Genomic DNA, 12,096 nt, shown 5'->3' on the forward strand with positions numbered 1-12,096 from the left:
GCTGTAGTTCAAAGGAATGCATCAAGGCACCGGTGCCAACTCTCCACTTCACCAGTCAACATGATCATTGTACTACAGGTGTTCTGTCTCTAAGTGTTTTTCATTTTTCTCACTATTCATGGCAGATTTTGAATTATATCAAGAATATCCTCTATCTTTGGATGGTCTGGTCCACCTGCCGTTGCACAAAGAAAACTATGGGATCTGGCCGTATTCCAGCAGTTGGACAAGCCTTGCAGGAGGGAATGTGGTCATAAGAAGTGTAATCATAGGAGAAGCTTTGGGAAGCACAGGAGTTTGGGGGCAATTCAGGTCATCACTAACTCTATGGCGTGCAAAATGAGAAGTTTGTGAGGTTACAGGGAGAGGAAGAGTTGTGCATCACCTTGTTGAATAATTATCAATGCTCCATAGACCAAACATGGAAGAACAAGGGATCGTGTGGCAGAAACTTGTAATGTTCTCCACTAAAACAAGAACTCATTGTACTGTCACTGGAATACCATGCGTGAGAAACCACTATCTCCATTTCAAGGCAGCCATACACCCTTCTACACTGCAGAGGGCACTCATTTAATGGACTTGATCGTGCATCATTGTGGGAGACAGCTGATCACTTGTTTCCACAGATGTACTTGAAGTCGAATAAATGTGCATTCATACTCAGACGTCTTAACAGAGCTGTTTTATTAATGTATATTTCAACTGAAACACAAGATTGTATTGTACGGTGATGTCTCTGCATGACAGAACAGATCGAGTATAGGCCTCAGAGACCTCCACTCTTTCAAACCAGTTCGTCAACCTCGTATATTTCTTGGACTAGACGCGTTAACCGCCATCCACAAAGCATAACATGCTACTGCTCTCCTTGTCCACTCTTTTGTTTGAACAAGTCCAATGTGGTCTCTACTCTCTATGTTTGCCGTGCTTTAGGTGCAAGTGGTGCTGGAGCAGCTGCGTATAACACGGAGATGTCAGTTTCAGATGCCATTTTCATCTGTGCACACTGAATGTTTTCCAAAGAGTATAAAACCTCCCTCAGAGGGCACTGGAATCGCTAACTGAGACACTTTCCTCTGAAATATGAGACATGAGCCTCAGTGGCTTTACAAATCCCAGTGACTCAAGGACACCATCTGATGGCTGATGAGCAGAATAGCATCAAAACATAATTCCATCTTGTCTGGGAACTCATTTCTGCAACATATGATCCATCTTGGAGCTCTTACAAACTCACCTTGTGCCCATTCTTTCCTGGAAGCACGTCCGCAGATGTCACTGCCCCTGAGGCCTTCATGTTACCTTTGATGTAACCTGACTTAAGCGATTGTGCCTCACAAACAGTTTGATCTCTTGTGACGGTGTGTGGACTAATAAACTTGAAATGGATGAAAGAGAGATCAGACCACCTTTAAAATCCTCACCAAGTTTCTCCTAATCTCCTCCTCAGATAATTCTTCTGCGGCCCTGCCAACTTTAAGCCCGGGCTCAACAAAAGCAGAGCAAATAAAAATAATGAGGAGCTTGATATGAAGGGAAACAAAGAAAGAGATTAACGCTCTTTGAGGCTGGTGTTTGATTTAATCTCACGGCCGGTTTGTTGTGCGATGCTTTCCCAGAATGAAGCAATAATGTTGGTCTTGATGAGTAAAAGTGATTCGGTCGAAAAGTGCTCCATCACTAGTTCTGAGTGGAGTTTGTTGATCATCTAAACAGTCGATGCAGCTGTAGAATGAATTCAATGGTACCACTTTCACATGAGGCACCCTTTATGAGTTGTAACTTTACTAATAAATGATTAAATTATTTACTGATGCTTTATAGGTCAGTTATAAATCATTAATAAACTACTATTGACCACTTACCTCCTGTAAAAGGGCTGCAGAGCATCTGGACTAACATCCATCTAACAGCTTATTCATGGTTACAACTCCAGACTTGATCTAGTATTATTAGGACCCTTTATAGTTAATTCATTAACATTTATAGTTTGAGACAACTTATGATCTTTTGTTGTTGGCTTATTAGAAAGTGGAGGATCTGTGTCCATTTATTAATGATGTTTTAAACACTTAGAAAGAAAGTGAGAAACCCACGAGGATTCATTATTGACAGTCCACTGAACCCAAAGCTAGTGTCATTCTGGAAGACAATAAACAAGCCAAAGGGATTTTTTGACAACCTGGTAAACCTGGTAAAAGTTTTTCCTATGAAAGGAATAGGTTAACATTTTGGGAAATACACTTAATTACACTCTTTTGAAGGGTGAGATGAGATGATTGATATCAATCTCATATCATGTGTGTAAAGTACAGAGCTGGAGTCAGGACATGTTTATGCTAGCTTAGTATAAGGCCTAGCTCTGTCCCAAGTGAATAAAAAACAACTTACCAACACCTTGGAAGTTGACACATGAACACCTTGCATCCTGTTAGTTTAACCCACATATACACATGTGAAAATCTGGTCACTTGCTCACATTTATAACTGCAGTGGAGTTGATGAGCTAAAGAGCTAGCTGAAAAGACAAAATGTTCTCCTTGAGGAGGATAAACAAACCATTTTTTGTGACCTGGCAACCCAATAGTTGTTTTTTTTATTAAAGGCAGTAGTTCAACATTTGGGGAAATATGCTTATTTGCTTTCTTTTCAAGGCATGTAAGAGATGAGAGGATCAATTTAATGGCTGTGTGTGAAGTGTGTTAAGAGTTGAGACGTGGTTAGCTTAGTTTAGCACAAGGACAAGTCTGGCTCTGTTCCAAAGAAAATAATGCGCATCCAACCACCCACCTGTATAGCTAACACCTTGTTTGTTTGTTAGTTTGTTTAACACATTAACATAAATGAGAAACTCCTGAGCATCTATTAATGACTACAAAAATGTATATCTGCAGTGCAGTTGATGAACTAAAGGAGGATAAACACTAGTCAAGGGAATTTTTCACTACCTGGCAACTCTAAAAGCTGTTCTTTTTAAAGGATTAGCTCAACATTTTGTATGCTTATTTGCTCTTTCCAAGATTTATGAGAGATGAGAATATCAATAACAATCTTTGCTCTGTGCATTAAGTGCTGGAGTCAGGAAGTGTTGAGCCTAGCTTAGCATAAAGACTGGAACCAGGGAGAAACAAACTTTCTTTACATGCATTTTGTTTGGTACTTGTACTTGTTTAAAAAAAAAATTGGGTGAGTTGCACTTTAGAGTACTTCTGTGCAGCATCTGCACAGCATGGTTTTCCAAATTTGGTGAGCACAAGTTGTGGTTTCAGTTTCTGTTCAGGCACAATGATGCCAAACCTGACAACCTCACTGTGAAAAAAAGACGTAGAGGAAAAACTGTTTCAAGGGGAAAACTCCACCTAAAACTACAAACTGTCATTTTTTTTTGCATTTATCTCACTATACAAGTTAAACAGATGTATGATGTTATAACTGATCTGTAAAGCATCAGTAAATGATTTGTTAAGTGTTAATAAAGCTAATAGCTCTTTAACAGGCCCTTAAAGTGCTAGAAATCACAAGATTCCCTCTCAGTTCTCAGGCCTGAGGAAAAAAAGTGAACCTCATGACCCTGTTTCCAGCCTGGAGGAGGCAACCAAGCCAGCGTAGGGATGGGATGGCCATGACATCAATAAAGGAAACACTTATGGTTGGAGTCAGGATGATACAGCGTTTGGGATTTGTGGCGAGTACGCGAGGCACAAGAATCTAGCTGGATCCCTTACTGGTCGCCTTGTTGCCGCGGCAACCTGCTCTTGTTTAGCGCTCTGCAGATTCGGATCCTGGCGGTGGTTTCATGGGGATTTGTTGATTTGAGGGCGCTGGATGTAGAATGAGATACAAGAAATTATAAAGTGTTTGACTTTTGGTTGGAGAGAGAGTGTGCATGTGTGTGTCCCTGCACACTTGTCAAGCAGTAGATCACTCTTTCCCCCCACTTGCTTCATCCCACTCTCTCTCTCTCTCTCTCTCTCTCTCTCGCTTCACACACAATTTTTTCTACTCTGCAAACACAGGCTTTCCCAGGGAGGCCGGAGCAGGGCTTGATTTACTGTACAGTGGAATTATGGGAAGGGAACGCTTCCCAACACAAGGTGGCCGTTCGGAGGGTTTGCCAGCCACCGTGCTGATGGTGGTGATGCTTTATGAGTCCTGCAGATAAGGATGAATTGTCTTTTCAAGGGAAAGCTTTGACGTGCGCGGCTCTGATACGCATTATCGCCTTTGTGCAGATCAAAACGTTGGACGTCCGTCAAAACCCTGAAGGCCAAATTCTCCAGTCGCACGGAGAAAGAGAAATAAAGAGAGAAGAGCATCTGTCAGCAGTGCAGCCCTGCGGACCGTGCTGTGGTTGACTGTGAGGTCCCGGTGACCTGGCCCTACTGATGTGCTGGGCCTCAGTGCTGGCTCTGGCCTTGACCAGCAGAGGGAACATGATACTTAAATCATTCATAATTAGCTCCTTCCCTTTGCTTAATAACACATGAAGATAAATGGGTTCCAAGAATTTTCCAAATGGAAATAGTTGGTTTGGAATTAAAAGCTAGAAAATGGCCTACAAGCCCTGTATTGTAGTGGTTCAGTCTCTCTCTCTCTCTTATTCCTCCTGCTGGCAAACATAAGACAACACTTCTCTCTTCAGCACCTTTTCTATCTTTCCTGTCTCTCTGGAATGCAAAACACTGACAGTTTGAGGAGATATCTTCATGAAAATAAATGTTTATTTCTTTTTACATAATCTTCACAATACATTATACACAAATAAATGGCCCACGTGGAACCTCACAAACCTGTCTACGTTGTGATTTTCTGCTTGTCATGTTTTATTCATTTATAGTGCATCTCATGTACATGTATCAGTCGTGCAACCTTGTGCTTGCAAGTGTTTCTATCGGCCTGACTTCTCTGCAGAATGTCTGTTTATGACCTTAAGATGAGCTGAGCTTCTCCAAGGCGCTGTGCAGGGTCTTCAGGTCCTCTCTCATCTGGCTCAGAGCGTTTTGGATCTTACTGGGCTGATCCAGAACCTCCATGCTGCAGGTAAAGGGGTCGTAGCGCACCGCAAAAGGACGCTTGATGGTTGCAGAGTACCTCCTGTGGGAGTGAATGAATGCAGCTCAGTATTAGGAAGATGCATAGATTCAGATGGGTGACAGATATAAGAAAAAACACAAGTCTCTGGATCTGCATCTGTTATATTTCTCCACTCATTAAAGGTACATTGCAGGGTTTTTCACCACTAGTAGTACCATGGAACAATGTTTTTATGAGTGGGTCCCTGTTTTGTCTGCGCTTGTGTGTAATGCACCAGCAAAGGCAGAGAAGAAGAAGAAGACTGCAAGCACGTAAACATGGATGTAAACAATGCAGCTTTCAAAATGTTTGCTTTGTTAGACCTCAAGGATACACAATGTGTTTTTTGGTGAGTAACACTGAATGTAAACAGAAACTTTGTTAGTTTGTTTACAAGAAAACTTCATAAGATACATTTTAATTCAGATTTTCCCTTAATTTGGTGCCATCTATAGATACAGTACTTTATTAATTATTAATAATAGGAAATTGTGTTCAAAATAAAACAAATGGAAGTGGATAAGAAACAAAAAACTAAAATAAAGTTAAGAATATAAACTGAACTTAAACTAGGGCCATATTTTTGAGTCCAAATATGTATTTACTATACACAGTAAATTACCAAATTTAGCATTAGGCTAATAAACATGTAAAGTACACAGTATGACGGGTATGTATGACAGATAACGATTCTACAATTTTATGTGTAGTCTACAGCTGTAACAATTAGTCAACAGAAAACTAATAATCAACTATTCTGATAATCAATTGATAGTTTTGAGTAATTTTTTTTAAGAAAAAATGTCCAAAGTCTCTGATTCCAGCTTCTCAACTGTGAATATTTTCTGGTTTCTTTAGTTTTCATTAACAGTAAACTGAATATCTTTGGTTTTGGACTTTTTATCAGGACAAAACAAGACATTTGAAGACATCAGCTTGGGCTTTGGGAAACAGTGATCTACACATTTCACCATTTTCTGACATTTTATTGACCAAATGACTAAACAGTTAATTGAAAAAGTAATCGATAATGAAAATAGTTGCAGCCCTAGTGCAGTCTTATTGTTACAGAAGAGTGGACAGCTTAAGAGTAACAAATTTAGTTTTTAAGAGTAGAAATTAGGTTAAACAGGAGCTTTTATTTGTACATCACTGCTGTTCTTTAAAACCCACATAGTCACTTTTATCTTGTTACTTCATTTGACGAATTGCATGATTGTTGTGACACTAAAAACTGAGTTGGCGGCCCAGCGTGACTTAATGGAAACACTGAATTTTATAATAACATCTCTGCCATCCTCTTATTAAGGTCAATATTGGCCCTAATAGTGATTGGATAGGTGCATCACTATATCACAGTTGGAAAAAGGTTTCCACCAACAACAATAATGTTTTCATCATAAAGTAATAAATATATACCTCAGCTTAATCTTTGCATCCTCAAAGCTTTCAGACACAAAGTAAACAGGCTGGTAGGTCTGGTCCTGGTATGGCTGGACTGCCGTCTCCTCTGGGTTGAACGATTTGTACTCCGGCTCATTAGACAGGGCGTACTGGAAGTACAGGTCAATGACAGTCAGCACACCAAGCAGAAAAGAATATGAAGAACACACTACAGCAAAATATCTGAGTGAACATAGAGATTATACTCACGATGAGCTCGCCGTAGGATGACAGGAGTCCAGCGCCGTAAGCTTTCACCGTTCCATTCTGCTTACAGAGGCCAAACTCCACAGTAAACCAGTATAACTAAGAAGGAGAGAACAAGAGAAGAAGGCATATGAGCAAGTTTTAAGTCATGTCATGCAGTCATCAGCTTTAGCCACTAGATGGCATTAAAGGCCTATTAAATGCACAGTGAGGAGAAATTGAGTATTTTTCCTACTCCTGTGATGGTTTATTACCTTAAGGTCTCTTAATACAAATGTAATACGATTAAATTACACTTAAGGTACTTTAATATTGTCTCATTTAATGCAGGAAATCTAACTACGGTAAAACCTACCGTTGACAGTTTCTCAATGTCTTCATCTGATGCTCCAAGCGAGGCAAGTCCAATCTCCTGGAGGTGTTCAAATTGAAGATTATTAAAGATAATACAACTAGATTACACTCAATTTAAGCTAAATCAATAAAAAATAATATGCAACACTCAATTACCTGGGAAAACTGGGCAAATTCTTTATCTGCCAGCATGGGAATATGGCCGAGCAGTTCATGACAGCAGTCTCTGTCAGAGGAAATTGAAAGTCAGTAACAGGAAAAGCAGATGAATACAAGCATGCATAAGTTAGTTCCCAAATAAAGGGTTGACTCACGGCTCAGGGGAATGCATGGGTGCAGAGGGGTGACGGATGTACTGCGTGCACTGAAACACCCTGAAGGCCAAACTGGCGAGGAAATCTCTGGCTGACAGCAGGCCGGCTACTGGACGCAACAGGAAGCCTGTTTTCTCTTAGAGGAGCAGAGAGGAGAGAAACTGTCAAACACTGACACTAAAGCCAACAGAAGCATTTAAATATCCACAAATTCACAAGTTTTTTTTCTCATTTGGTAATCTTGTCTCTTCACCATTTCTGAATCTCTATTCCTGGCTCTCTTTCCTCCTTCTTTCTATTTCATCTCTGACTATCTCAGGTCCATGAATAGAAGGATAGTTGATGTAATGTCTGGACTGCTGAAATGACCCTTTGTTGCTTTAGTATTATCTAATATTTGTGTTCATGCTAACTTTACTTTTGTAAAGAGACATAATTGAGAGCGGGAAACTGTTTAACATCAACTGTTTAAATGCTGAGATCTGTTTTTCATCTTACATGTCACACAGAAGAAAACTTGGACTTGTGACCTCATGAACTTTACAAGTTGTTCACATTTTGTTACTTGTGTGTGCTACAGATGCTGTAGCAGATAACTGAGTATACATTTTGATTACTTGTACTGTAACTGTGAGGTGCAGCCTTCCAAACTGTTCATGCATGCAGTATTTACAGATAGAAGATGGCGCATCAGATAAATAATCACCACACTGACACCTTTCGGGCATTGCAGGATGTTTCTCAGCACTTTTGTCTCATTCTGTTATCAGACTGTTGTCAGTATTTCTTTTTTGCTTTGAGCCCAGCTGTTCTCACCTAACATTTGTTTATTTTGGTAGAGCATGGACACCTGTCTAGCTTGTACAGATTGTAAAGCTCCCTGAGGCAAATTTGTAATTTGTAATATTGAGCTATACAGATCAAATTGACTTGACTTTTCTATTTCTGCAATCTTTTAGGATAGCAAAAACATCTGTCTGAATTTTTATCTCTCAGTAGAAAACCTGTAATAGCAGAAGCATGTCTTGATTTCATTTTTCCTTTCTCTGGCTCATTTTAGGGCAGCAGAAACTTCGATTGAATCATTTTTTTTTCCTTTTAGAGTGCCAGAAACTTCTCTTGATTATACTCTTTCAGTATTTGTTACATTCCAGGTGGACAAACCTGTCTTAATTCTACTTTTTCCTACTTCTGTCATCTTTTAGGAAGTCAGAAATATCTTGAATCTACTTTTTTAAATCTGGTGTATGCTGTGTTTTGAAAATAGAAGCCGTTCTTAATTGAACTCTTTCAATCTCCTCATCTCTGTCACCTTTGAGGAAGGCGGAAACCTCTCTGAGCTGAGGGATGCGGTCCTCTCCATAGCCACACTCTCTCTCCAGCTGTTGCAGACCGTCCAGGAACTGCCGACAGGCCAGACTGGGATAGATACTCCGCAGCTTCTGGTAAACCTCCCTCCTTTAAACAAAACAACACAGCATCATCACATTATTGCACTTTAATCATTCCCAACAATGCATCTGCATCTATAATCTCAATCCTCACCATGTGGATATTTCTTCTGCTGTATACTCCACAATGGGCAACGAGTCCCCCCTGCAACAAACAAAATTAATTTATTAAAGAATATTTGAGTGATTTTCAAAGTTTTATGGAAGTGATTTTCTGTTAGACTCACTGTTTGTATCTGAAGGCAAGCTCAGAAATGAAAGCACGTCTTTTTCTGTATTCTAGGTCGCTGTAGCCCTGCAAAAGACATGTGACACAAACCCCCATAAATAGGCTATTTTTTTGTATGGTCATTGATAAAAAATGGCTGACCAGTAAACAGCAAAATGAAATGAAAGTGAAATTTTACTGTAAAAATGGAGACACTCACCGGATGTTCCTGGTCCATATCCGGATCAAATTTGGTTATTAACAGGTTGCATCTGTCGAGGTCTTTTATCTGTCGGGGAAACCAGGGAACTGTGACGTTGCCAGGAGGAAAAAAAGAACTAATTAATGCTTTTGTAAAAGGCCTGGTTGCATGTTATTAACATGTAGTAGCATTAACAAACAAGGAGCTTTCACTGGATAAATGAGGCCTGATAACATTGCATGACATTAATATTAAAAAGAAAGCGTAATAATAAAATCATGCACTTGCCTTTTTCCTCTGGGATGGAGCGAACGTCATCGACCACTCTTTTCAGTGAGTTGATGAAAACATCCAGGTCAGAGCTGTGAACTTCACACTTCATGAAGAACTCCAGGTCTGTTGTGCTGTTCTTTGACTTCCTCCCTGGTCGACTTTCAATGTGGAGAAGTTTAGCTTCAAATGTCTGCAAGGGTAAAAAAATGAGAAAAAGCATCAGGAAAAAATACTCTTACATCCAGAAATGATCTTGTATTCATTTCCTAAACATCAAGGTCCACCGAGGAGATGCAATTTCCACAATACTGTCATTTAATAAGATGTTTTCTCACTATGACTGAATAATAATATCTTGTCACTCATCAGTCACTTCTACTTCATTACTTTTCATCCAACTGCATTTATTTGATCGATACTATTCAGATTAAGATTTAACAAACAAAACATATAATCAGTTTATAAAATATGATGCATTGCTATAGATTAAACTACCCAACAGTATAACATTACTATCCACTCGACCAACTACAACATCAAAGTACCTTAAATGCACCACTAATAATGATTCAAAGATATAATAATGTAGCTGGCTAGTTACTTCTCAGAACTTACAAACAAAAAATGCGATTATCTTATAAACTATTTACCTAACATTAGTTAGAATGATTCACTAATTAACAGAAACAGAGAATTTACAGCACATGAAAACATCAGTAATAATAATTCACCACTCAAGGGCTGCATAAGACATTGTAAATACATTTTTCTACTAATACTTGTGTACTTTAGCTTAAGTACCTTATAGATACATGACCTTTACTTGTAACAGAATATTTTTATAATGTAGTATTTGCTACTTTTACTTAAGTAACATTATAAATACATGACTTTTACTTCTAACACCATGTTATTACAGTGTAGTATTTTCTACTTTCACAAAAGTAACATTATAAATACTGTGCATTACCTCTACTTGTAACTGAACATTTTTACAGTGTAGTATTGCTGGTTTTCTTTAAGTAAAATTGTATGTACATGACTTTTACTTGTAACAGAATATTTTTAATGTAGTATTTGCTACATTTACTTCAGTAAAATTATAAATACATAACTTTTACTTGTAACAGAATATTTTTAATGTAGTATTTGCTACATTTACTTCAGTAACATTATAAATACATGACTTTTACTTGTAACAGAATATTTTTTAGAGTGTGGTATTGCTACTTTTCTTTAACTAAAATTACATGACTTTTACTTGTAAAAGAATATTTTAGTGTAGTATATGTTACATTTACTTCAGTAACATTACAAATGCATGACTTTTACTTTGAATATTCTTAACAGTGCAGTATTTGCTACATTTGCTTCATTAAAATTATAAATACATGACTTTTACGTGTTACAGATTTTTTTTTACAGCGTAGTATTGCTACATTTACTTCAGTAACACTATATATATACCTACATACATGACTTTTACTTATAACAGAATTTTTTTATAGTGCAGTATTGCCAGTTCTACATAAATCAAAGGTATGAATGCTGTGTAATTGACGCTTACCTCAAATATTTTCCCCGTTTTGAAGAATCCTGCGTTCTTCTCATTGCTGAGGGCGAACAGGACGTTCAGGGTGACCCTGCCGTCCTTCTCCTCAAACACGAAGCTGTCTCCGTACCTGGAGGGCCCCGGGGAGCCCGAGGAGCCGCTGCTGCGCTCCCTGCGAGCATCCTCGATCAGACTCTGCTTCCTCCCGCTAAACGGCGCAGTCTGCACCACGCTGTCAGTCTTCATCTATGTGGGATTTGCTGGACCAGTCAGGCTTCAGAGTCACAGGAGCCCCCAGTGTGTGTGCCATCATCAGCGCCGCGGACAGGTTTAAATACCCTGTCATCTGAAGGCTTTATGGAGATGAGTTGCGCAAGCACAGCACGTGCGTTTGTTTTTTTTAAAAGGCCTGTTTTGCGTCATGATGATACATTTTCTTCAAGGGACAAAAATAGTGCTATCAGGAGGAAAATAGCCCATTTTAGCAGTGATGCACCAAAACAGCATTATGGATCAGAGATGCTCTCAACCAAAACAGGTCATTATTAGGTTGCATAAATATTACATCATCTTATTTATAAAAGGAAAAATAACATGAGGTGACTTGATGCTGTTTGACTGGTTGATTTAATTTATCAGTATTTTAGTTTTTAATACATTTTAAAAACAGTGATGCCTTTATGTACTATATAACATATAATTTTTCATCAGTATTCAGGAGGAAAACAAATTGTGATATCTGTGTTATTCAGGAAGAGTGGTAAGTAATCACATTTTTTTCCTACTACATACATGGTGATGATTTAAGAGTCAGTTTTCCATGAAATGGCTCAGCAAACTCTTGAAATATTGTGCAGATAGACCAAAAATTGGAATGCTTCATGTTTCAAGTATTTTTACTGCATCTTAGAAGTCTGGAAAAGGAGGCAAGCTGGCAATTTAGTAAGTATTTATTCTGATTTATCCATTATTTATACAGAAAATGTGTTTGTCAGAGATTTAATAATTTTGTTGTA

At 38.6% G+C, this 12,096-nt stretch overlaps 1 protein-coding gene across 1 annotated transcript; it reads right to left on the reverse strand.

Moving 5' to 3' along the window:
- Positions 1-4,783: 4,783 nt before the first annotated feature.
- th2 (tyrosine hydroxylase 2) lies at positions 4,784-12,096 on the reverse strand. Its single transcript, XM_042403805.1, has 12 exons — positions 11,096-12,096; positions 9,544-9,718; positions 9,274-9,362; positions 9,073-9,140; positions 8,940-8,990; positions 8,707-8,852; positions 7,395-7,530; positions 7,237-7,306; positions 7,082-7,138; positions 6,730-6,825; positions 6,496-6,629; positions 4,784-5,097 (listed from the first exon to the last, which is right to left on the reverse strand). Exons 1-12 carry the CDS (start codon positions 11,324-11,326, stop codon positions 4,932-4,934), a joined length of 1,419 nt encoding a protein of 472 aa, XP_042259739.1. The 5' UTR covers positions 11,327-12,096; the 3' UTR covers positions 4,784-4,931.

Source organism: Thunnus maccoyii, chromosome 23 (assembly GCF_910596095.1).
Source record: "Thunnus maccoyii chromosome 23, fThuMac1.1, whole genome shotgun sequence".
In the NCBI taxonomy this organism is placed as follows: domain Eukaryota; kingdom Metazoa; phylum Chordata; class Actinopteri; order Scombriformes; family Scombridae; genus Thunnus; species Thunnus maccoyii.

Excerpts from the sequence above, each read along its gene's own strand:
- th2 (XM_042403805.1), bottom strand. The coding sequence starts at position 11,326 with ATGAAGACTGACAGCGTGGTGCAGACTGCGCCGTTTAGCGGGAGGAAG. Across the intron at positions 9,719-11,095 it reads AAACGGGGAAAATATTTGAG|ACATTTGAAGCTAAACTTCT; the intron begins GTAAGCGTCAAT and ends TTACCCTTGCAG. Across the intron at positions 8,991-9,072 it reads CTTGCCTTCAGATACAAACA|GGGGGACTCGTTGCCCATTG; the intron begins GTGAGTCTAACA and ends TGTTTGTTGCAG.